Here is a 23,483-nt window from a genome sequence, read left to right as displayed (position 1 = left end):
CCCTCCCCCCTCCCCTCTTCCCCTCCCCTCTTTCCTTTTCCTGCCTTCTGCCTTTCTTTCCCTCCCCTGCCTCCCTGCCTTTCCCTGGATGCCAGCTTCCCTGCTTTTCCCTCCCTCCCTGCATTTTCTTTCTTTCCCTTCTTTTCCTCCCCCTTCCTCTCCGATGGTCTCACTGTCGCACTCCAGTGGCATGATCTCGGCTCACTGCAAGCTCTGCCTCCTGGGTTCACTTTTGCTGCAGCCTCCCAAATAGCTGGGACTACAGGTGCCTGCCAGCAGGCCTAGCAAATTTTTTTTTTTTTTTTTTTTTTTTTTTAAAGGGGCGATGGGATTTCACCATGTTAGCCAGGATTGTTTGGATCTCCTTCGTGGTGTATCCACCTCAGCCTCCCAAAGTGCTGGGACATTTCTCTTTTAAAATCTTGAGCTGTGGCGAGTTCCAAGTGTTGTGGGACATTTTAGGTGTCAGGGACATAAACTTCTCTCCTTTGTGTGCTGTGTGGAGTCTCGGTTACCAGAACACCAGCCGTTGTGTGTGCTTTCTAGTTTTCAGGTAGCAGAAAGAACAAGAAGAAATGTTGCACAAACCACCCTGCTTACATCACATTGGCCGGGATTAGTCACATGTCCATGAAGCAAGCCACTGTGCCTGAAGTAGGACTACAGATTTTCTTTATTCTTCATAGTGGTAAAATACAAACAATTAGAGAAGAAGAGAACTCCTCTGGAGGACAACTAGCAGTAACCTACTCTACTAACTGTCCATTTACTGGTTCATTTTGCTCTAAGATAACATATAAACAGTGAAACTAAAATATGTTTTCAAAATTAGAAATTGTAAGTACTTTAGATAACTAAGATTAAAGAAATGTTACAAATACCACAATATCAACGTAGTTATAGATGAACATCAAACTTAGTACTGATTTTCTGAATATCCAAAATGAAAAGAAGTACCTCAATAATTGATTGCATTGTTTTTTATCATTTTGAAAAAGGCACTACTGAGACAAAGTTCTTTGACCCTGAATAATTACAAAATTTATGGTAATTTTTAGGGAGAAAACTGTGTGTTATGGTTGACAATATTCCTATAACAGGTGCAGTGATTTTATAAGCTACTTATAGTGTCTTTGAATAAAAGTCAAAATGAAAGCATTATGAAGGCTGTTTTGTGCGTCTCAGGAAAAATGATTCAAAAAAAAAAAAAAATCCCTTTGGGTATTCTGGCTTACATACAAGGAGAGATTTTAGCCTGCCCAGAGGGCTGGATGGACTACATACACTATGAATGGTTATCTGTAAATATTACTGTTGCTGAAAGATTTCTGAACAAGTGTAGGAAATTAAGGAATAGATTATCTAATTTTCTGTAGTCTCCCAGTATGTTTCAAATCAATTGAGCTTTCTTAACACCAGGTGTTCTCAAAAGTGAAAGGGGCCTATTTGTTAGCTTTAAGAAGACAAAAATGGGAAAAGATAAAAGAGGTGGAAGCAGAAACCAATTTGCTGAATTTACTAAATTAGACAGTTTATTGAAAAGGTAAGTGAATTTCTCATCAGTCATAAAGAAGCTATTTTTGCAATGAAATGTGTGTTTATATCAAAGTCACAAATTAGTTAGTGAATAACTCCCAGTAAATGTGAGATTATTAGTTTCAGCTAAATTATGTGTTCTTAGAATTTTATCTTTTCAGGTAGTTTTATGTAGATTATATCTGTTAAAATTGTATTGGATGTAATTTACGTGGTTTACAAACAATAAATTCCTGAGACTAGATATGATAAATTTATAGTTTGTTGAATGTTTTGTTATTGAGGAATCTCAGCTGGGTCCTCAGAAGGCAAGGAAAATAAACTCATGGACCCTAAGTTTTTTAATTACTTTTATCTAATTTTTGATATGGTAATAATTAAAAGGGAGATGATAAGAAATTGAATGATTAAGCATTGTTAAATAATATGATGCATTAATAATGCATGTTATATTCCTGAGTTGCGTTGTTTCAAAGTATAAAGCAATTTTTAGATTTAATCAAAACTCTTTAAGGAATTAATCTTTGCTTTTAGGGAGCACTATAGATTGACATCAGAAATTTCTCTTACTTCCATGTAGGAAGAACCTTTTGTGATGGTCTCTGAAAATGTCTTGGGTAAGCCGAAGAAATACCAGGGCTTCTCCATTGATGTTTTGGATGCCTTATCTAACTACCTGGGTTTTAACTATGAAATTTATGTAGCACCGGATCACAAATATGGAAGCCCACAAGAAGATGGGACATGGAATGGCTTGGTAGGAGAACTTGTCTTTAAGGTAAGAATTAATTAATTTGTCTCATACCTAAAGGTTCAATTATTTGTCTCGTACCTAAAGGTTCAACAGTAACACCTTGAAGCTGATTTCATATAAAATAAGTGCGATGTGTTCAGGTTGGTTAAGTATTAGGTGGTGGAGTTGAGTACAAAAGTCTCACTCAATACTATTTTATGAACTTTGTGGAAAGAAAAGTAGATGACAAAATAAACCAAATGTCAAAGTATATCCTGTGGTAGAAGAGGGTTTAGAGGAAGGCCTTTTCTTTGCTCAACTTATACCCCAAAAACTGTATATGATACATGATGAGATCACACTGTAACATACACACGCAATCTGTACTATTGTTTTCTTCTAAAACGTGGTGTTATTGGAAAAAAAACATGCACCACTTAGAAACTAATCATTTCATTTTGGAATCTAATCAAGATAGGTCTATACATACGTATGTATTTTTCTTTGTTCTTTCAATTTTCAGAAAGGTGTTTACAGCCTCTGTGTCTTTCTTCAGTCCTGTCAGAATCTGCTTCAGGTTTTTGAGGCTCTGTTATTAGGCCCATAGACATTTATAATTATTAAGTTTTCCTCATAAATTATTGAATAGTTGGGTTTAGGTTTATAACTTACTATTTGGTTTATATGTATACTATTTTTTTCTCTGTTGCTTCTTTTCCTGTTTTTCTTGGGGTTAATTAAATGTATTTCAGTACTTGATTTTATCGTTGTTACTGGCTTTTTAGTTGTCTCCCTTTGTATTTTGGTTCATGGTTAGTCTAAAGGTCATAATATGCATTCTTAACTTACCACATTCTATCTAAAGTTAATATTGTACTCCTTCATATAAAAAGTAATAAGCTTTCAGCAATATAATTTTATTTGCACTCACCCTATCATTTTTGCTATTGTGGTCACATATTTATGTTTTATTAACCTCATACCAAATATCATAGTTTTTTTATTTAAATAGTTATTGTCTTTTAAAGGTACAAAAAGAAAAAAAAGACAGTTACTGGGATACAATCACTTATCTACCATGTCTGGGGCTCTTGATTCCTTACATATATTTGAGCTCCAATTTGGTATAATGTATCTTCAACCTGAAGAACTTTCTTTAGAGTGTCTTGAAGTGCAGTGCTACATAGGTAGCATATACTCTCAACTTTTGTTTACCTTGAAATGTCTTTTTTAACCCTCATTTTGAAATGATACTCTTACTGGACATCAAACTCTGAATTCACAGGGTTTTTTAATGTTCATCATTTTAAAGTTGTGATTCTATCACTTTTGCCCTATATTTTTTCTGATGAGAGATTAGCCATTATCTGTATCCTGATTCTTTATATATAGTATATTTTTGTATGTGTTGGTGGCCGTTTTACAATTTTCTCTTCACTTTTTGGTGTTTAGAAATTTAACTATGATGTTCTAGATATGATTTTCTTTGCATTTATTGTGCTGGGAGTTCACTAAATTTCTGGGATAGGTTAAATTTAGTAAATATAGGGAATTATTTCTTCACTTTTTTTTTTTTTACCTTCTTTCCTTTCTCTTCTTGATTTGAGGCTCAGATAATATTCAAGTTAGATCACATAATATCTCCTAAGTCACAGAGGCCTTGCTTGTTTTATTAAGATATTTTTACTCCCTGACCTTCAGATTTGACAATTTGTCTTGATCTGCCTTCAAGTTTACTGATATTCTGCCATCTTCAAATTTTTGTTAAGTCCATTCAGTAGCTTTTCATTCTAGATTGCTTATTTTTTTATTTCCGGAATTTCAATTTTTTTGAAAGAAATTTTGTTTTTCTGCTGGGATTTCCTATCTTTTTATCAGTTTTGACTATCTTAAAAGTTCATGATCACATTTATAATGGCTTCTTTAAAGTCCTTGTTTGCTAAAATTTCAGCATCTTATCATCTCAGAATACATTGCATTTTCCTGGTTCTTCACATTTCTGGTTACATTTGATTATATATTGGACTTTGTGGTTGATACGTTGTTAAGACTTGTGATTATATCTCTGAAATTGTATATTCTGAAAAGGACTGATTTTTGTTTCAGTGGATAGTTAAATCACTATCTGTTCCTCTTGAATTCGTGGAGATTTAGCTTTAAACATTGTTAAGTCTGTTTGATGTAATCTTAGTTCCTAGAGCAAATCCCTTGGTTTTCATAATCCACACATTTCTAAGGTACAGCCTTGTGGAGTTTCTGGGGAAAGTCTGTGGTTTTCCTCAAGCCCTTCTGACTTAGAGGAACTCAAAATTCAATCTATATCTTCCCTGTCATAGGCAACAATTGTAATCCCCTCTTTAGCACGTTTAGCCTTCTAGCCATGACTGTTTGCTAATTTTCCTAGGATCTCTCCCATATATATGCAGTTTAGGGGTCAGCTAAGGATTTTAGAAAGCTTATACACAGATTTTGGGGCTCACTCCTCTGTGGCATCCTCCTTCTTGTGTTTTGCTTTTCAATTTCTGGGAACCCTAGCTGATTCAAACTCCATCCTCTAATAAGTTAGTTAATAAGGCTGACTTTCTGCTTGAGCCCTGTCCACCTCATCCCAGCTGAACTGAAGTGAGTCCTCTATGACTAAGCCTTATAAAGGAGGGCTCCACCCAGTGCAGGTATTATTTTCGAGGATACCCTGCAGTTTCTGCCTGCTTTGGGTTGCTCTCCAGTCCTTTCTATATATATTTTTTTCAATTTGATCCTGAATTTTCAATTTTTATTCTTATAGGACTAGTCCAATGAAAGCTAGTACATCATTGCTAGAATTGGAATAATTTCTCAAATGCTTTAAAGTACTCAGAAGGCTAAAGGATCTAACCTAAATTGTTTGCAAGGAATGGAGAAGAGTAGAAATAAAAGGTTTCTTAAGGCAGTGGTAGGGAAAATAATAAAGCTATTTCTATATTCTATAAAATCCTAATGAATTTGGTCTATTTAATACATAAGTTACATATAGAATTTTATTGCCAAAGCATTAATATCATTGTTTTTAATAGAAAATGGGCAATCATCAGTCCTCATCCTTCTTATTAAAACCATGCCACTTCATCTTCTGTTCTTTTAAAACTCACAAATTCAGTGTTCTACCTTTTTATTTCTAAGGACTCTTTCCTGATCTAAACCCAGATTAGCAATTATGTTAAAATTAGTGTAAAGAAAAGGCATTATACAAATTTATTCTATATAGATAGTGGTTAAAATCCTTAATGAGTTATTATGNAAATAATAAAGCTATTTCTATATTCTATAAAATCCTAATGAATTTGGTCTATTTAATACATAAGTTACATATAGAATTTTATTGCCAAAGCATTAATATCATTGTTTTTAATAGAAAATGGGCAATCATCAGTCCTCATCCTTCTTATTAAAACCATGCCACTTCATCTTCTGTTCTTTTAAAACTCACAAATTCAGTGTTCTACCTTTTATTTCTAAGGACTCTTTCCTGATCTAAACCCAGATTAGCAATTATGTTAAAATTAGTGTAAAGAAAAGGCATTATACAAATTTATTCTATATAGATAGTGGTTAAAATCCTTAATGAGTTATTATGCTAATAAACTACACTTGCTAGATGCAAATTAAACATAAAAAGCATTCAAATTAGTATGTTGATATTGTTTTTAATTTGTTTTATGTGCTTGCACTAGTTAGTTTAATTTTGGAGACTTGCTTTTTCACCTATAAAATGAGGAGTCCAAGTATGTTAATGGTAAGATCACTTCCAAATACTATGTTTTGAAAATATAAGTTTATTGTATAACAATCATACACAAGAAATAAAATGTTTTACATAAACAGTTTCACTGTATTATTTACATGTAAGAGCATGTCATTGTATGATAATTTGTAGTTTAGCAGGAGTCCTTTTGCAAACAAAATTGAGGCTTAAAGAAGTTGACACATGATTTTAGACAGAAAATTATAAAACTGTTCATTGGAACTAGGTTTTTATTTTGTTCAAGTGGATATTTAGTCACTCTGACTAGTCTTTAGGAAAACTATTAAGCAGGTGGAGGAGAAGAAGCCTACAAAAAAGACTTGGAGTAGAGAGAGAGATTAAAAGAAAATTGAGAAAATGGATTGTCGTGAATGCCAACAAAAAATAACATTTCAAGAAGGAAAGAGCAGGCAATGTTAGAAAATGACTATCAAGTTAAAGGTATATGTAATGTTCCCTTAACTGTATTCTGACTGTTACCAGTAGAGATATAAGTTCTAATTTTTAACAATTACAAATGTTAATTCAATTACATAAATGATACTTTAATAAAATACCATAAAATAATTTAACTTTCTAAGAAAATTCATTGTATTCAAACTTTATGAGGTATATTTACCCCTATAAAGCAATATTGCACTGTTGAAATGGCATAAAAATATTACTATGGAGTTCCAGAAAAGCAAGCTTATTATTGTTATTATACCTTCTGATAATATAGATACTTTTGTGAATCTAAGTATATATTAAATAAATATTGCCAATGAATGTCTGTACAAGACAATAAGAATTTTAAAATTAACAGGATTAACTCATGTGTGCCTTTCTAAGGGGCTACCAAACTTAAAAGATTGTTTCACATAGTGCAGTTGTATATGTCATAATGATTATGCACAAACCATCACATTAAAGAAGAGTCAAAGAAGAAATGATGGAAAGTGAGCTCGAAATTCATACAGTTATTCCACAGTGATTATATCTCATGTTGGAGAATTTTCTCATTAAAACCAGAAGTCAGTGGTCCAGTACATACATACTTTTAAGAGAGGAAAATGCAGTCAGAGAGAGAGAGAGAGCGAATGATTGATATGATGCACATAGAGAGTCCATTTAAAAACTAATAATATAGTAAAGTCTCCTCAAGTCCTTCTCTGCCTCACTACTTTTATAATTTTCTGCAACTAATGTGTTCTTAAAATTTATGAAAACACAAATCTGGCCAAAAGATGTTGAACAGATAAATGAGAGGTATCTTCTGCTTAGTACAGGAGAAATATTTAAGGGTGAGTTAATGTAACTGAGAAATTACTTTCTCCTAGTTTAGAAGGGAAGAGAGGCCCACGGAGAACTTTATATAAGAAATAAAAAGTGTATCAATTTTAGGATAGACGTACCAAAAAAAATAAAAAACAAAGATAACTCTGAGTTAGATACAGTTGGGTGTTCGATGATATAGTTTCTTCTTTCGCTGGCTTTCAAGTCAGCAGCTTTTAAAGTGGAGTATTTAGGGGTACCAGACTTTCCAAGGGGCAAGCCAGTATATTTGGCACAGAAAAATTTCAAGGAGTTGAGTGACATTTTGAATAGAAACTAAAAACTTCATTTTCATATATTAATTTGTTTGAAAAAGATTTATATAAAGTAAAAAAATACAGAAATTAAATCTTAATGCCAAACTGTACCTCATCTAAACCATAGTTAGTATTGACCCATGGATATCTAAATTATTTTTTAAAGGCTCTATCCATAACATTGTAAGCTGCATTGGTAATAAAATTTCATTTTTATAGACACTGAATCCATGGATTGTATACTAATCGAATCATGACTCAATTCAGAAAAAAATGTTTTATACCTAAAACCTTATAGTCACTAGTTATTTAATAAAGATTGTAATTTTAATTTGCATGCAAATTTTGATGCAAAATACTTTGGTGATCAGGAAAAGATTTTCAAACATACATTTCTATTGTATTTGAATTACAGTTTTGTGAGGGTGGGGCAGAATATAAATATAGTTCAAGCATAAAATCAAATGATACAAATATTCTACCTATTAAGGCATGAGGTCAAATCACTATGATATTCAGAATCTAACAGATATATTTTTAAAAGTGACTTGATAATTTTATTTTATCAATATTTACAACACAATATACATAAGTCAGTACCGACGCCCACTCAGGAAAATGAAAACCATTCCTAGAATTTTGAAAAGGAAAATTTAATATGGTGGGTTGATCACAAAGGTGCCAGAAGGAATCAAAGAGCAAAGGATGAACAGAGTAGGACATTGGAAAAGCAAAAACAAAATAGTAAAATAAAGATAGCAAGTGCTACTGACGTGGCAGTTGATTTTATCTGCCAGACATATGTCCCTTGATCAGACTTGGAATTGCCAAAAAGTTGCTGCCTGTGCCCTAGCTGCTGGGATCTAGAATCGCCTACTGCTACTGCTGCTGCAGCCACTGAAATAATCATTTAAAGCAGAAGGCTTTTCTCTTTCTTTTTCTCTGATATCTTCAGTGGTTTCCCTCTGGTGGAAATTATGGAGAAGCCAGATAGCAAAGGAGCCTGGGAAATCTGGTTTGCAGATTTCCATCCCTATAAGGCTCACAGTATATAGTGGAGTAGAAAGTGGTACGTATGGGTTTAAGAGAAAACAGGTAATGATCAGTACTGTCTGTAAATTGCAACCTTTACAATTGTCTAAATGATTGCAAAATTAATATGTTAATTATAAATGTAGAGAGGTATATACTTTAAAAATTCCTTTGGGGGTTATATGAAGAAAAAAGCTTGATGGTTATTACAATGGAAGATTTATTTTATATAAAGAACACGACTGGTAGTTTGGGATTGAAAATAATCTATTCTTTCAGCCTAATTTTACCTGGGCATTTCCACCACCTGGAAATTAAGTCTCTTCATGCTAACTGATTATCAAATGTTAAGTTATGTGACAATAATTTTACTCCCCAAGGAAAATAGATCTAGTAATAGAATAAAGCCAGAACCCAGGAAAATGGAAAAAAAGGAAGGATAAGTGGACTAAATTATAAATCTGTAAAATTAGGATAAAGTACTTATACTTAGCACGTAACTATTTATAGTGATGTTTCCATGTTAAAATATAGCACCATTGAGAGTTATATCTCTCAATTTCTAAAATACTAGTATAACACTAGGCTTTTTTGTCACTGCGCCCACCCACGTGGTTTGATGAGAGGAAAGAATGTTTTTGAAAGTAGACATATAATATTGGAGTGTAATAAGATACCATTTGGCAATTACAATGCCAGTAACCTCATTTTCTGAGGAATAAAATGCTCCCAAGACTAAACAGAATAAATCAGCTGGATGGGGCTATACATCTTTCCTCATTTTTCATGGTTGACACAAAGTTTGGCAATTCTTTAGTTTTACTAGGTAAATAAATTTCTATGATGGATATTTTAATTCATCAATGCACTAACAATAGAATATATTTACCTGGAAACTTTATAAATATTTTATTATATTATTTATTTTATTTATTTAGAGATGGAGTCCCTCTCTGTTGCCCAAGCTAGAATGCAGTGGCACAATGTCAGCTCACTGCAACTTATGCCTCCTGGGTTCAAGCGATTCTCCTGCCTCAGCCTCCCAGGTAGCTGTGATTACAGGCACCTGCCATCCCACCTGGCTAATTTTTGTATTTTTAGTAGAGACGGAGTTTTGCCATGTTGGCCGGGATGGTCTTGAACTCTTGGCCTCAGGTGATCTGCCCACCTTAGCCTTCTAAAGTGCTGGAATTACTGGCATGAGCCACTGCGCCCTGCCTATACATATTTCAAAATATATACCACTTAGCATGCGTTAATCACATGCCATGGTCAAAGTGCTGTGGAGGGATGCAAGTGTGAATAACACATAGACATTGATCATGAAAACATTTTGTTGATGGCCTCTATGTGCTATGCTCTGTGCTAGCCACTGGAGATACAAAGATAAATAAAACATGGTTCTTGCCCTTGAAGAGATCTTGTCTTAATGAGAAACACAGAGTTTAAACTAGACATTATAATACAATGCACTATGTGCAATGATAGAGAAACACTAAGAAAGCAACAAGGAAGGTAGAGTAAAGGTAAATTTCCTGAAGGAGGAGAAATATAGTCTGATGACAAAATAACAAGGAGTAATTAGGTAAAGAGGGATTGGCAGAAAGTGAAGGACATCTAGTGACAGACACGAGTAGAAGTAAAGGTAGAAAGGTTAGAAATAGCATGGAAAGCAGGCCAAAATTTATGAGAATTTTGCAGCACTCCAAGCAGATAGTGACGAGAATCTATCCTACCATACTAATGTTATGAATAAAATGAAAGCTAGGAAATCAGAGGTAAAACGGAGGTAGGATAAACAATTTATTGAACAAAGTGAGGAGAAGGGAGAAGTCCGGAATGATTCATCGATTCATAGTACAAATACATAAAAGGATAGTTGTATAACTAATTGGGATGGAGATTGCTGAAAAAGATTTAGAGGAGGAGGACAGTTTAGAATAGGGTGAGTTGGATATGTAGCACTCTGAAACTCACTGTGAAAGTGCAATAGGAAGTATACATTTGGGAGTCAGCAACCTGTGGGTGGTAGTTGAAATCATGAAAGTATATCAGATTGCCAAAAAGAACACATGGAGTAAGAGGATCACTGGGCTAATCTTAGGATGAAACTCAAAGAAAGCTGTCACTTAAGAATTGATAAAAGAAGAGGAAGTTATGAAAAAAATAAAAAAGTTTCAAAAAATAAGCTATGACTAGCAATGTCAGAACTATTTGAGATGTTGATGATAAGAACTGCCAAATGTTCACTAGATTGGCCATTTGGGAGTTCTTGGTTACCCAAGCCAGAACTCTTTTGGTAGCATAGTGGGAGAAAAAGCCAGACTGCAAAAGATGATGGAAAAACTTGGATGTGAAAATGTGAAAAATGACATGCATATGTATTATTTTTTCAGAAATTTTAGATGGAGAGCAGAAGAGAAAAAGAGATAATAGTTGGAAGGGTCATTGGTTTTGGTAGAGTTTTTGTTTGTTTTTAAGTTAACAGAGACTTGAGTAAAAGTATAAGCTGAGGAAGAAAAAGAAAGAAGGAAAACTTAATAGAAAGCCAGTTAATATGTGAAGGATAAATATCCCAGAACAGATTCGACTCCATCAAAAATGATTAAACTGAAAATTGGTTTTGATGAGGTAAAGATGTTACTTTGATACTGAATATAATATGATGAGAATGTGTGTGTTAATAATAGATAGGTAAGAGATTGGAAAATTGACAAAGATACTTTCTTATTCAAATTTCTTAATAAAAATTGGAGATTAAGTGTGTTGACAGTGATGGGGACATGTATTATGTAATAGTCTACAGGAGAGTGGTGACGATGGAAATAGATATTGAGGAAAGGGAAAGTGACTGCTAAATCGGAGCAGATAAAAGAATGGATCAGTGGCACTAAAGACGGAGCGGAGGTTTATATGAAACTGACACTTTTTCATTGCTGCTAGTTTACACAACGGTGTGACTTTCTTCAGCGGAGATTGAATGCCCAAGTCTAGGAGCAGAGATGAAAACATTCATATCAAGATTGAGACTTGGTGGATAAACTTGGTAAGGGAATTTAAGTGAGATGAAAGAAGAGCTAAAATGATCAAGGAAGCGTAGCCGTGATCAGAGACATAAACTTGGATAAAATTTTGGAAAAGTTAATAAGAAGATCAAATGAAGTTGAAAAACAGGTGAAGTATGAGTGAAGAAATGAAAGAGTAGGTTAGAAAGAGATAACCAGAGACTGAAATACAAAAGTTCTTAGAATTTGACCTTGACGTTCATGGCAGAGTGTTAGAGAAGATAAAGGAAACGAGTTTAAAATAGCTCAAAATGGGGTGAGGGAGGGAGGGATGAACAGGTGAAGCATAGGGGATTTTCAGGGCAGTAAAACTCTTTTGGATGATACTGTAATGATGGATACGCTGCTGACATGCACTAGTCAGAACCCATAGGAAGAATGAACTCTAATGTAAACTATATACCCTAATTAATAATCATGTATTGATATGGGTTCATTGGCCAGGCCAGGTGGCTCATTCTGTAATCCCAACACTTTGGGAGGCCAAGATGGGAGGATCCCTTGAGGCCAGGAGTTTGAGACCAACCTGGGCAACATAGAGAGACCCCCACCTCTAAAAAAATTAAAAAATAAAAAAAAATTAGATAGGCATGATGGTGCATGACTCTAGTCCCAGCTATTGAGAAGGCTGAGGTGGGAGGATCCCTTGAGCTCAAGAGTTCGAGGCTACAGTGAGCTGTGATGGCACCACTGCACTCTAGCCTGGATGACAGTGAGATCCGTCTCTAATAATGATTGTAAGGTTCATTAATTGTAACAAATATACCTCACCAATGCAACATAGTAATAATAGGGGAAATTATTCACACTGCCTGCTCAATTTTTCTGAAAACCTAAAACTGGTTTAGAAAATAAAATCTATCTGAATCATGTCCCAAAATGATTGTTGTAAGGAATATCTACATTGATTCTGAAATCTGTTAGCAGATGGGTTGGTTTTTGTGTGAAGAGAAACATTTAGCCAGGTCTCAAAGTTTTCAAAGAAGAAGAAGATGCTATTGTGAGGTTTATCTGGTAGAGGTGGTAGGACCTCAGAAAGCACATGTAATTGACAACATAAAACAAAACAAGAATGGAGATAGCATACATAGAGTCCATTAATAAAGAACAAAAAGTGGCTTCCTTGAGTATCTAAGAAAGGCAAAATTCCATGGCCTCTAATAAATAGTGAAAATGATGGCAGATAATTCCCGCACCATATCAGCTCAAAATAAGTATATGTTTTGCCCAAGCCATGCTCAAGCTCTTGCTCTTTTTCTGTGCCTCCTGTGCTCATCCCACTCCTACTGTCTAGGATCCTGCACACTGGGTTATTGATGTAGCTGGTCATGACACTTGGCTGATGGAGTTCATTTCAGTACCCTAGTAGCTAATGTCAATAGAACTTTCGCTAATTTTCCAGTGTCCTTTTATTCATTAGGTGTTGACCTTTTATTTAAATCCCACGTGGCCATTCAAAACATTTTCCATACTTTTCAAGCCTCGATTTCTAGTCTCTTCATTTTTTACACTCTCCTCATTTTCAGTTGTTAAACTCCATGGTTTACTGCAAACGCTATGAGAATCTAGTGTAAGTCCCTTATGTTCTTAATATTCAACCTCAAAATCCTTCCATGATTCTCTCATCCTTAGCGACACGAAAGGCATTAGTTATGGATACTGTTGACACATTTAATACCCATGTGAGCCTAAAAGAGATTTAAATCCTCTTTGAGTCACAGTGTCCACATCAGTGGAATGAAGCTATTGTGAATTTGAACCAAGGAAATGAATTCAAGAATGTGTTGCAGGAAAAACAAATAGATCTTATTGTATCTGTTGACTCGGATAGATTGGTAAAAGCTTCCTCAGGTTCTGTGTTTTAAAAATGTAATAAATCCAACACATATTTGGAATGTAGACTGATAGGATTTGCTGTGTGGAGGTGAAAGAACAAAGTCAACAATCTCTTCTAAACTCAAAGCTTTTTAATTTTGTCTTTTCAGCCACAGCAGCAGAAAACAAAACCAAAAACCAAAAACAGCCTTTGTTTCCATTTTCCCCAGCTCCACTCACTATCTTGCTCCTAGCCACAATTATCTCTTCTCTGGACTGTACTTGTAGAGGTCCAATTACTCTCCCTTTCCACTCTTGACTGCCTTCAATATATTTTAACACAGCAGCCAGAGTGATCCAGTCATGTTCCTGCTGGAAGACTTTTGATGGGTTTCCATCCCACTCCGAGTAAAAGCTGTCCTTAAAATTGTCTACATAATCTGCCCAATCAACTCTCTTTGTGATCTGTCTCTCCCTCTGTCACCATGCTCCAAGCTTATGGTACCCCTTGTATTTCCTTATACTCATTGAACTTGGCCCTTTCCATTTCCATCTCTCCTATCTGCCTAAAATGCTGTCCCCCCAGATATTTCTCTGTCCACCTCATTTTTTTTTCAGCATTTGCTTAAAAGTTATTAGAGAGGACTACCATTGCCATCCTATTCAAAAGAACAGCTTCCATCCTTTTTGCTACTTATCTCTCTTACTCTGTTTTATTGTTCTTTATAACGCTTATAATTATTTTATTATGTACTAAATCGTTCATTTGTCTTCCTCTGGTAAAATCTAAGCTTAAATTGGGGAGAGATTTCATATATTTGGTTTACTACTGAAGCCTCAATATCTAGAAAATACTTGTACATAAAAGAATGAATGGTGGCCACGTGGCATACATTAGATAGTAATACTCCCCTAATTAATAACCATTCAACAGGATCTCATTGATCTTTATTAAAATCAATTAACCTACTATAGCCTACCAAATTCGGACTTTATGTAAAATGTTTTTATCTTTGTTGAAATACTACACTTTGAGCTTTTGTTCTTATTATTTTAAATATTTTGTCCATTAATTAAACAACTTGTTATATTCAGCCACTCTCACTTCAAGTTAATTGACAGTGGTACCATTTATTGGCACAGAAGAAATGAATGAAGGAAATATTTGGCCAGGAGTTGCAGAATATAGAATCAAAACTACTATTTTAGAAATGAGTAATAATAGCCAGATGCTATTCTAAAACTTTACAGGTATTGACTCCTTAGATGCTCATAATAATTTGATGAAATAGTTATTATGCCCATTATGTAGATTTAAGACATCAAGGCGTAGAGAATTTAAATACCTTGCTCAAGGTCACATAGTAAGTGGAAGAACCAGGATATTAGCTTAAATTGTTTGATTCCATTCTCTTAACAACTATGGATACCTCTTTGGAGCTCTCCAAATGGAAAATAAAATAAGTAATCTAATATATGAGTCGGGAGTTTGAGGATATAGAATGGACACAGGCATTTGAGGCCAATCTGCATTTAGATGAAGTTTAAATTGCCCCTCTACCTTTCTTTATCCCTACTTCTCTTTTATTTTCAGTCTCTTTCAAATTCTTGGCTCCTTCCCCATTTCTTAAAAAAGGTATCCTCTATCTTGAAAATAACCTTCCCATATATTCTAAGCTAAATTAATTAGGTGTCTTTGGTTGCAAATGGCAATCCAATTGAAGTGAAAAGATAATTTAATTCTCACAAAACTGGCCTATTCAGGGATGAGATCCAGGCTCCTTTCATCAGCCCTTGGTATCGCTTGCTCCATCTCAGCTGTGTTTTCTTTGTGTGTGTGTTGCCCCAATTCTCAGGCAGGCTCTCCTCTCTTTGCAGTAACATGACTTTTAGTAGCTCTAGGCTTAGATTCCATCCTCTATCTATCCCAATATAAACATAAATTCTCTTTTACCTGCAGTTCCAATACAGAGCCTCAGCTTTAACACTCACTGGCTCTGACTATGAAGTACTGCATTCAAGAGGAGGCAGTGCTCTCAATGCCAGGCCTACACCACTTGTCCGGGTGGAGCACAGAGAGTAGGAGTAGCTACACGCAAAACACCTAGAGCAAGCCTTGTGGAGTAGTGAATTACAAGGAAAAGTGGGATGCTGTTATCAGAAGAAGGAGGAGTAGATACCAAACAGGAAAAACAAAAGATATCCTTCAGGGACTTAAAAACAATAGAATAAGTTACAAGGAAACTGTCAGTAGTTACATGTACACAAACATTTAAATCACCAGTAATAAAAAGTCATAATGAACTAAATTACAAATAAAATGTTAGAAAATATTCGTAAAAGTGTAATGGTGACTTGTGTCACTGCTTCACTGCTACATGAAGAAGTCAAAATCAACAATACTAAGACCCCACTGAATAGATATAAAAGATACGAACTTAGAGTTTCAAAAGGAGAAACTAGTAGGCTGTATAAATCCAAAAGCAAATATATTGCAATGGGGAAAGGCAGTTAATAATTTTTTAGAAAGTTAAGTTTATGAAATATGTTTGGTTAGTGCTTTTGTAAACTAAAGCTATAGCTCTGTGTTATATATGCTTGGAATTATTTAATATGCTGTATTTCATGATAAAACATCACCAGAATTTGATGACATACTTGTCATCAATAATAGACTTGACAACACTGCAATTAACACAAAACCCACAAGGAATTTAAAAGCCTAGCTTGAGACTGATCATATAACAATTATACTAGTACTGATATAGAGCTTACTTATTCCTGACACCATCTCACATGCTATGTATTTATTACCTCTCAGTACTCACAACAACAAGTACTACTATTATCCCAATGTTGCAGATGATGAAACAGAGAGAGGTGAAGTGACTTGCCCATGGTCACATAGCCAAGTTGTAGAGAATTAATGATTCAAATTTAGGAAGTTTGGCTCCAGGATCCAAGTGCTTATCTCCTTTACCAGTTTCCAGAGAAAAACAGAGTTTTAATACACGTTTTGTCTGCAAAGCATTTAAATAAACCCAGTTACATGTCAGTGAGAAAACAATACTCAAACAGTTCAGAGCTGTTTTTTTTTTTTTTTTAATCCTGCATATTTGAAGAAGGTTCAGATAGGAGTTCAGACAGAGTATGAGTAGAAGACAAAACATAAGATTATATAGAGAAAGATTTGGGGTGTGATGTAAAAGATTTGCATTTCTAAACTTCTCAAAATTCACACTTCTTTCTCAAACACCTGTGTCTTCTTTCCACAAAAAATTTAAAACTTTTAGAAAGGCCTGCAATCTACTCTACAGTCTGTATCTCATTTCCCTCTTGCATTTAATCACACTCTATTTAGATGACATTCAACTTTAATCTGCCTAGACTGCCCGTACTCAATTCATCATCCTAAATTCTCAAACCTAGCTAAACTTGCACTTTGTCCCATAAGACTTCCAAACTACTCCCATCTCTTAGTAATCTTGTCTTCTAAGAACACCTATTCCACTGCTTCTCAAATTACCTTTGTGTAATATTACACATCTATCTATATATATATCTACATCTACATTTATAAATGTGTATATATACAGTCTCAGGGAGAAAGAAGGAGAGAAAGAGAGGGAGAGAGAGATCTTCTTCCCTCTTTTGGAAACCAGAAGGCTAAGGTTATGTTTACTTTGTATGCCAAGTACACAGCAGTATGCCCTAAATTCATCCATTTATCTGCACACGTTTTTGAATGCATGTTGTAATCTGGGCACTGTGCCTGGCATCATAGATACAAAGGAGTGGAAGATACTGTTCCTTGGCCTTCAGAGATCTCTGAGTGCACATGAAAAACAAATGTGTACATAAATAATTAAACCACAGTGTGAAAAATGCCATAGGGTAATACATACAGGGTGCCATGGCAACCCAGGGGCCGAGTGGCAGCTTCTGCCTGGGGAGTTGAAAAGATTTTACAGAAGAGGAGAAATTTAAGCTAGGTCTGAGAGATGAGTAGGAGTATAAGAGGCAACAATAGGGATAATTATAAAAGCATGTTTGCCGTGATAAAGAGTTTGCACCTTATCGTTTAGCCAGTACAAATTATAGAAGAGTTTTACGAAAGAGAAAAATGTGGTTTAACTTATGTTTGAGAAAGATAGCTGAGGTAGGCCGGAGAATGCACTGGAGTGAGGAAGAGAAAAAACAAATGGCTTTTTCAACAATCTAGAGAAGAATAATGGAATGTCTAAATTAAAACAACAGTAATAGGAGACTAACAAAAAGAATGAGTTTGAGAAAACAGTTAATGTTCTATGGCATAATAATAGAAATTGATTAACTTGGAGAAGAAGAGAAGGAAGGGTTGAGACTTAGTGAGAAATTTTGCAGAGGAAAATGAGCAGATGAACACTCCACAACAAAAGTAGGGGATACAGAAGGAAAAGCAGATTGGAAAAGGGCAACAGGGACACAGAATTTGGCTATAGACATTTTGATTTTGTGGTACCTGAGGAACATTCTCATGGAATTGTCTAGGAACAATTAGTAAGTGAGCATCTGGAACCCAAGTGAATAATGTTGAGAATTTCCAACATTCCATTGGGAATGTTGGATTAATAGGAAGATCATGCACAGAATGATTATTTAAGGTCCTAAACTGTTCCACCTGAGCCTGGGTAAGGAGCACAGGTGTTAATTACTTTTTCTATGAGGGGAAACAATTTAAAAACTAGAGGGAGGAGAGAGTTAACTTTGGGAAGAGAGTCCAGAGAACCTGAGAATGTGATGAGTTGCCAACTTTTTCACCCACACTGGAGCGGGGCATGCCAGGGACAGTTGGGAAGGATCAGGCATTGTTCCTATAAGGTCAAGCCTATCTCTCTATGCCAGCAGAAGATGCTGCAGGGAGGCACAGTTCCCACCATTCTGACCACCATTTCCTAGGCAGTCAAGTTTAGGGTGGCAGGAACACCTATGATTCCCATGGTCTAGAGGAGGAGGAGGAGCTGGGAAGGACAAAGGCCAGGGAGGGCCCACCACCCACTGGGATCAGGAGAAGGCCCTGTTATGAGGAGCGATGCTTGTGAATGAAGAAGGGTTCTCAGCTGGGTGCCAGAAAGCCATCAAAAAAGTTCCATGATCACACAAAAGAGTCTTACATGTTTTCATTACTGCAAACCAGTCTTGAAAATATATGTATGGGCCAAGAAAACTGCCCACCAAAGAAGAATCTCTCCCTTACAACACACCTGCCAGTGACAGTCCTGTGATAAATGCTTGCAGGCCTTGTGAAATGAGAAGATAGCTTTGCAAAGGGGAACAGAGTAAAATACGTAAAAAGAAGGGAAGCCCTTATAGAGACTTTAAATTGGACAGTGGCTAAGATTTTCATTCTTACATGAGATTAAACAAGTAGTAATAGATTGAGTTTCCCAGAGTATGTCAGCTGTACACAGGCAGGCAGTTAAAAAGAAATACATGTGGTCATAAGAATACATGTTTGCACGTCTGAATGGTGAGTGTTCAAAATTAATCCACTAGATGTGCATATAGCATGAAACTAAAACATAGATGTGGGAGATCATACAACCTGTACATAAGTACAAGAGAAAAGCATGGCCAAAAATATTTGTTGTTGATAGGGAAGGATTTTAACACTAATGAAGGAAAAGGATAAAGAGTGATCTGTGAAAGGAAATAAATTACGTAGATGCAAATGACTTAGTGAATGGTTGTAGGAGCAATTTTCTAAATTTGCAGGTGATATTTAATTGGCAGACATTGCAAACAGCAAGGAGCAATTCAATCAGATAAAGGACCTGAATCATTAAGTACTTGGCCTAATAGATGGCAAGCACAGATAAGTGGTGAGTAATAAGTCTTGAATCAAAACTAAAGAACAGAGAGTGAACATTTGCCAAAGGGAGTGATGCTATCCAGGAATGGCTCTTAGATTTAAGGAGAACTTATAGACAAGGACAAAAAAAATTCAGTAAAATATTATAAATAAAGAGATTTGGTAGGTTACAGGTTATCCAACTGAAGCTATGATGAGAAAATCTGATAACTTAAGGATAGATAAATCCTGAAATCCACTGTTAGTTATTGAAATGCCATCTATTACCTAGAATTTCATCTATCCCTGATCATGGTTTGGAGATAAAAGTAATAAGTAAGATAACATCCAGGCATATAAGAGGGTAGAGATTTGGGTGAGGATACTAGAAGTAACTTTTAAAGGGCATTTCAGATACGAAATTCTCTATGTTCTGTGGGCATAATTATGAGGTATTGTGTTTAGATTGCTTGGTCGTTTTTATTTAACATGCCAGTTCTAGTCTATATTACTCTCGATATTATAAACATAGAGAAATATACTACAAGTAAAAGAGAATAATAAACATTTATTATAGCCTAGAAAGGTAGTTGATGCAATATATAATATATTTCCTCTTTCTCTGTTTTTGCAATGGTGAGTACTAAATGAAAAAGTTAATTTTAATATTAAAGAGAAATGGAAACATCCTTTAGTGCAACATTAAAACCACAAATGGAAACTTAAATTTTCACTCACTCTAGCAATCAATGTTCCAACCTCATTTAAAGGATTTTTTTTTTAGCCTGACATACAAATATTCAGAATGAATATTTGGAAGCAGGGCCATACCTTGAAAGATAACTGTAGACTTACTCTTGCCTGCCATTTGGATACTTCATATTTCAGTTGTTCTAAGTCTCAATGATCCTGAGTTTTCTTTTTTAATTTGGTAATTTTGTAATGGCAGGCTTTAAAATAAGTAAGCGTTCCTTGACTAAGAACAACAACAACAACAAAAATCCAGAGACCTGACAAGGCTCAGCTGTGTCCAGGTAGGAGGGGACTGCAGTTTGACTTCAGAAGCTCCCTCTAGCAGTGTGAGGACATCTGAGTGTCTCTCTTACTCGTTTTATATTTCATTTGATACTGCACAGAATCACTAGGAGAACAGCGGGAATTGATTTACTTCTCATAGACACAAACTGTTTCTGGGACCTAGTTAATCTTCTCATTAACAAAGAGCTTACATTCCCCTCCCCTGCAGAGCTCCTAAAACATCTATAATAGCCACATTAAGTGAATTCTACAATGATTGAAAATTTTACTATAATGAAGATAAAAATTCACTCAATTCTAGTTTTTATACTTGATTTGCATTTGATTGAAATGTGTATTTGCAGTTTGGGCATTTCAGCAATTGCTTCTGTATTCTTTGCCCATAAGCAGCCTTCAGATGGCCTCTTAGAAAATTGAAGAAGTCTCTATATGACTGGAAAACTCTTTCTGATGGTCTGCTTCTTCAAAGATACAGCATTATCTCTTGGGAATTATAGAAATGGTATATTTTTAAGCCTCTTCTAATGCTACAGATAATTCCTAAACTACTGCAATTTATAACTGGTACCTTTTTTCCCACTTAGCATTCAGTAAGCATTTATTGAGACCTAATATGTAGCTGTAATTTTGGAGAATACTTAAAGTATAGAACACAGAGTTCTTGGTCTTCAAGAGCTAAGCAGCTATATGGAGAAGGGAGAGACAGAAAGAGAGAGAGAGAGGAGATCAACACGTATCCACCACTTGCTTTACTATGCTTCAACTTTTGGTGGACTCACCCCATCTTATGAATTCGATTATCATCTGTAAGTAGACCACTTCCCTAATTGTTTCTTTAACCCAGACCTCTCACCTGAACTACAAACTTTTATTTCTCACAACACCTTCAGCATTTTCCATTTCTAATGGGTACCTCAAACATTAAGTATTCAAAACTGAATTCCTGATTTCATCCCTTTCCCCCATCCTGGTCTTTTGTAGTGTCTGGCAACTCCAGTTTTCAAGTTACTCAGTGCAAAACCTTTGAGTTGTTCTTGACTTCTCTTCTCTCTGTCATGCCTTATATGCAATGCATCAGCAAATTTGTCTGGCTATAAACCTGAAATATACCATAAATATGATCACTTCTCACCACTCGAAAGCCACTGTTTTCTCTCTTTAGGACTACTTCAGTCAGTGGCCCTTTAACTGATCACTATGCTACTGCTCTTTTCCCTATAATCTATTTTTAACAGAGCAGCCAAAGTGATTATTTTTAAATGTCAGATCATGTTACACCCTCCCTATAACCTTCCAACAGTTTTCCTTCAACTCAAATTTACATAATTGCCTATAATGCCTTATATGTTCAATTATATACGTATATACTTACCACCATGTCTGGGAAATCTCTTTCTCCTACTTTCCTAGTGTGAGTATTGCTTAGGTATAAATCAGAAGTCAGAAAAATAAGAGTAAGAATTAAAAAGGACATATGTGCTGGAAAAAAAAATAGTGCAAAGAATAAAGACTGGGAAAGTAATTAGGAGGAAGAGATTATACAGAAACCATAAAGCAGAAAGTTAATCGAATTTATCAAGCATATTATAGGGTACATGGCCAATTCCACAGTTTGTTCACCTATAATCTCAGGCAAGCTGTTTACTTTGTCTGAGTGTCAGATTTGGCCTCAGTGAAAGGAAGGTAGTGATATATTGTGTGCAGGGTTGTGGTACAGCTAGCATACATGGAGGTTTATCCCACATATCTGGGCTGAAAATATTAGAACCCAAGCTACCGAGGTCAGAGGGCCTGGCTAAGAGCTTCATATGGGAAAAAAACCTTTAAGTCAATGATGAAATGGGGCAGACTCTTTTTCAGGCAGCATGTAGCCAAGAATCTATTCCTTGAATGCTAGAATTGAAGGTTATATAAAAGCACTTATTACTACCAAATTGCAAAGAACAAGCAGAGCAAGTAAGTTGAGAGAGACAGAGAGATCTTTCTTGGAGAACATTTTTGGAAAATTACTGTGGGCAAAGCAGTGTGAAAATATTTAGGGAGACAGAAGACTACAAAGATAAAATACCTACATCAAGAAGTTTATATTGAAATTGAGAATATAAAACAGATATTATGGGATAAGTCCCATAGGAGAGATACAGAAAAACAGAGAAAGGAAGAATAACTGTAAACTCTAGGGAGGAAATGTCACAAAACTCAGGTGAAAATACATTAGAAAAGGAAAACTAGGTATTTTGCAGTATATATAATCAGGCTGGAAGATAAAAGCTGGTTCAGAGACTAGTGAAAACTAAACTGTTCCTATAAGGACTTTAAAATGTGATCAGCATGTGAGTAGGCTTGGAGGCCTGCTGAAGATGGAGCTAGGAGAAGGAATAGCATGTGGTTTCTGAGATACGGTGTAGCAATAAGACTTACAACACAGAAACTAAACTAAAATAATGTTTTTGTCACTATTGTGCTGTCGGAGAAAAAAAATCTGTCGAAATAATGAAAAATACTAATTTTGAGAATTATCAGTGTGGCAAAACCCAAGAAACACTTTTCAAATGAATGTACTCAAATTGCAGGATCAAACATCTGTTAATTTTAATAAGTAAGAGAAAGGAAACATTCAAAAACACCTTCAGAGTGAAAATATGTGAATTAATCAGAGTACCTTCATAATCAATAAACACTTACTGAGCGTCTATTCATGTACTATCAATGTGTTAAAAATACAAAAGTGACAAAAGTAATTATTGCTCGAAATTCTGTGCAGTATTTAGAAAGACTGGGTAGGGATAAACATGTATTTCTCTTAAGATTACATTACATTATGATAAGATTTATGGAAAAAATGTATATACCTGTGTATATATAAAATAGAAAAGAGTCTAAAAGAACTTTTCAATCTCAAAACAGTGTTTACATATGAGGAAATGTAGCGGTGACTGTTAATTGTTTATAAATATCTGTTCTCTCCTTTCTTAGTGATACAGCTCCTAAATCGTAATACCCAGAAACAGACTTTCCACAATATGAATTTCCCAGTTTCTCACCTGAGCTCATGTGGTCATGTGACTAAGTTGTAGCCAGT

The 23,483-nt window shown here is 35.2% G+C and overlaps 1 protein-coding gene across 1 annotated transcript in view; it reads left to right on the top strand.

Annotated features, from left to right (window-relative positions):
- GRID2 (glutamate ionotropic receptor delta type subunit 2) overlaps window positions 1-23,483 on the top strand; it is a 723,504-nt gene that overhangs the window by 382,756 nt on the left and 317,265 nt on the right. Inside the window, exon 8 of the mRNA XM_017875509.1 lies at window positions 2,117-2,314. Within this exon, the coding sequence (XP_017730998.1) occupies window positions 2,117-2,314 (198 nt within the window). The remainder of the gene's footprint in view (window positions 1-2,116; window positions 2,315-23,483) is intronic.

The sequence above is a fragment of the Rhinopithecus bieti genome, unplaced genomic scaffold, assembly GCF_001698545.2.
Source record: "Rhinopithecus bieti isolate Rb0 unplaced genomic scaffold, ASM169854v2 scaffold_6708, whole genome shotgun sequence".
Taxonomy (NCBI): Eukaryota; Metazoa; Chordata; class Mammalia; order Primates; family Cercopithecidae; genus Rhinopithecus; species Rhinopithecus bieti.
Note: the sequence above shows the minus strand (reverse complement) of the source record. Positions and strands in the feature narration are given on the sequence as shown.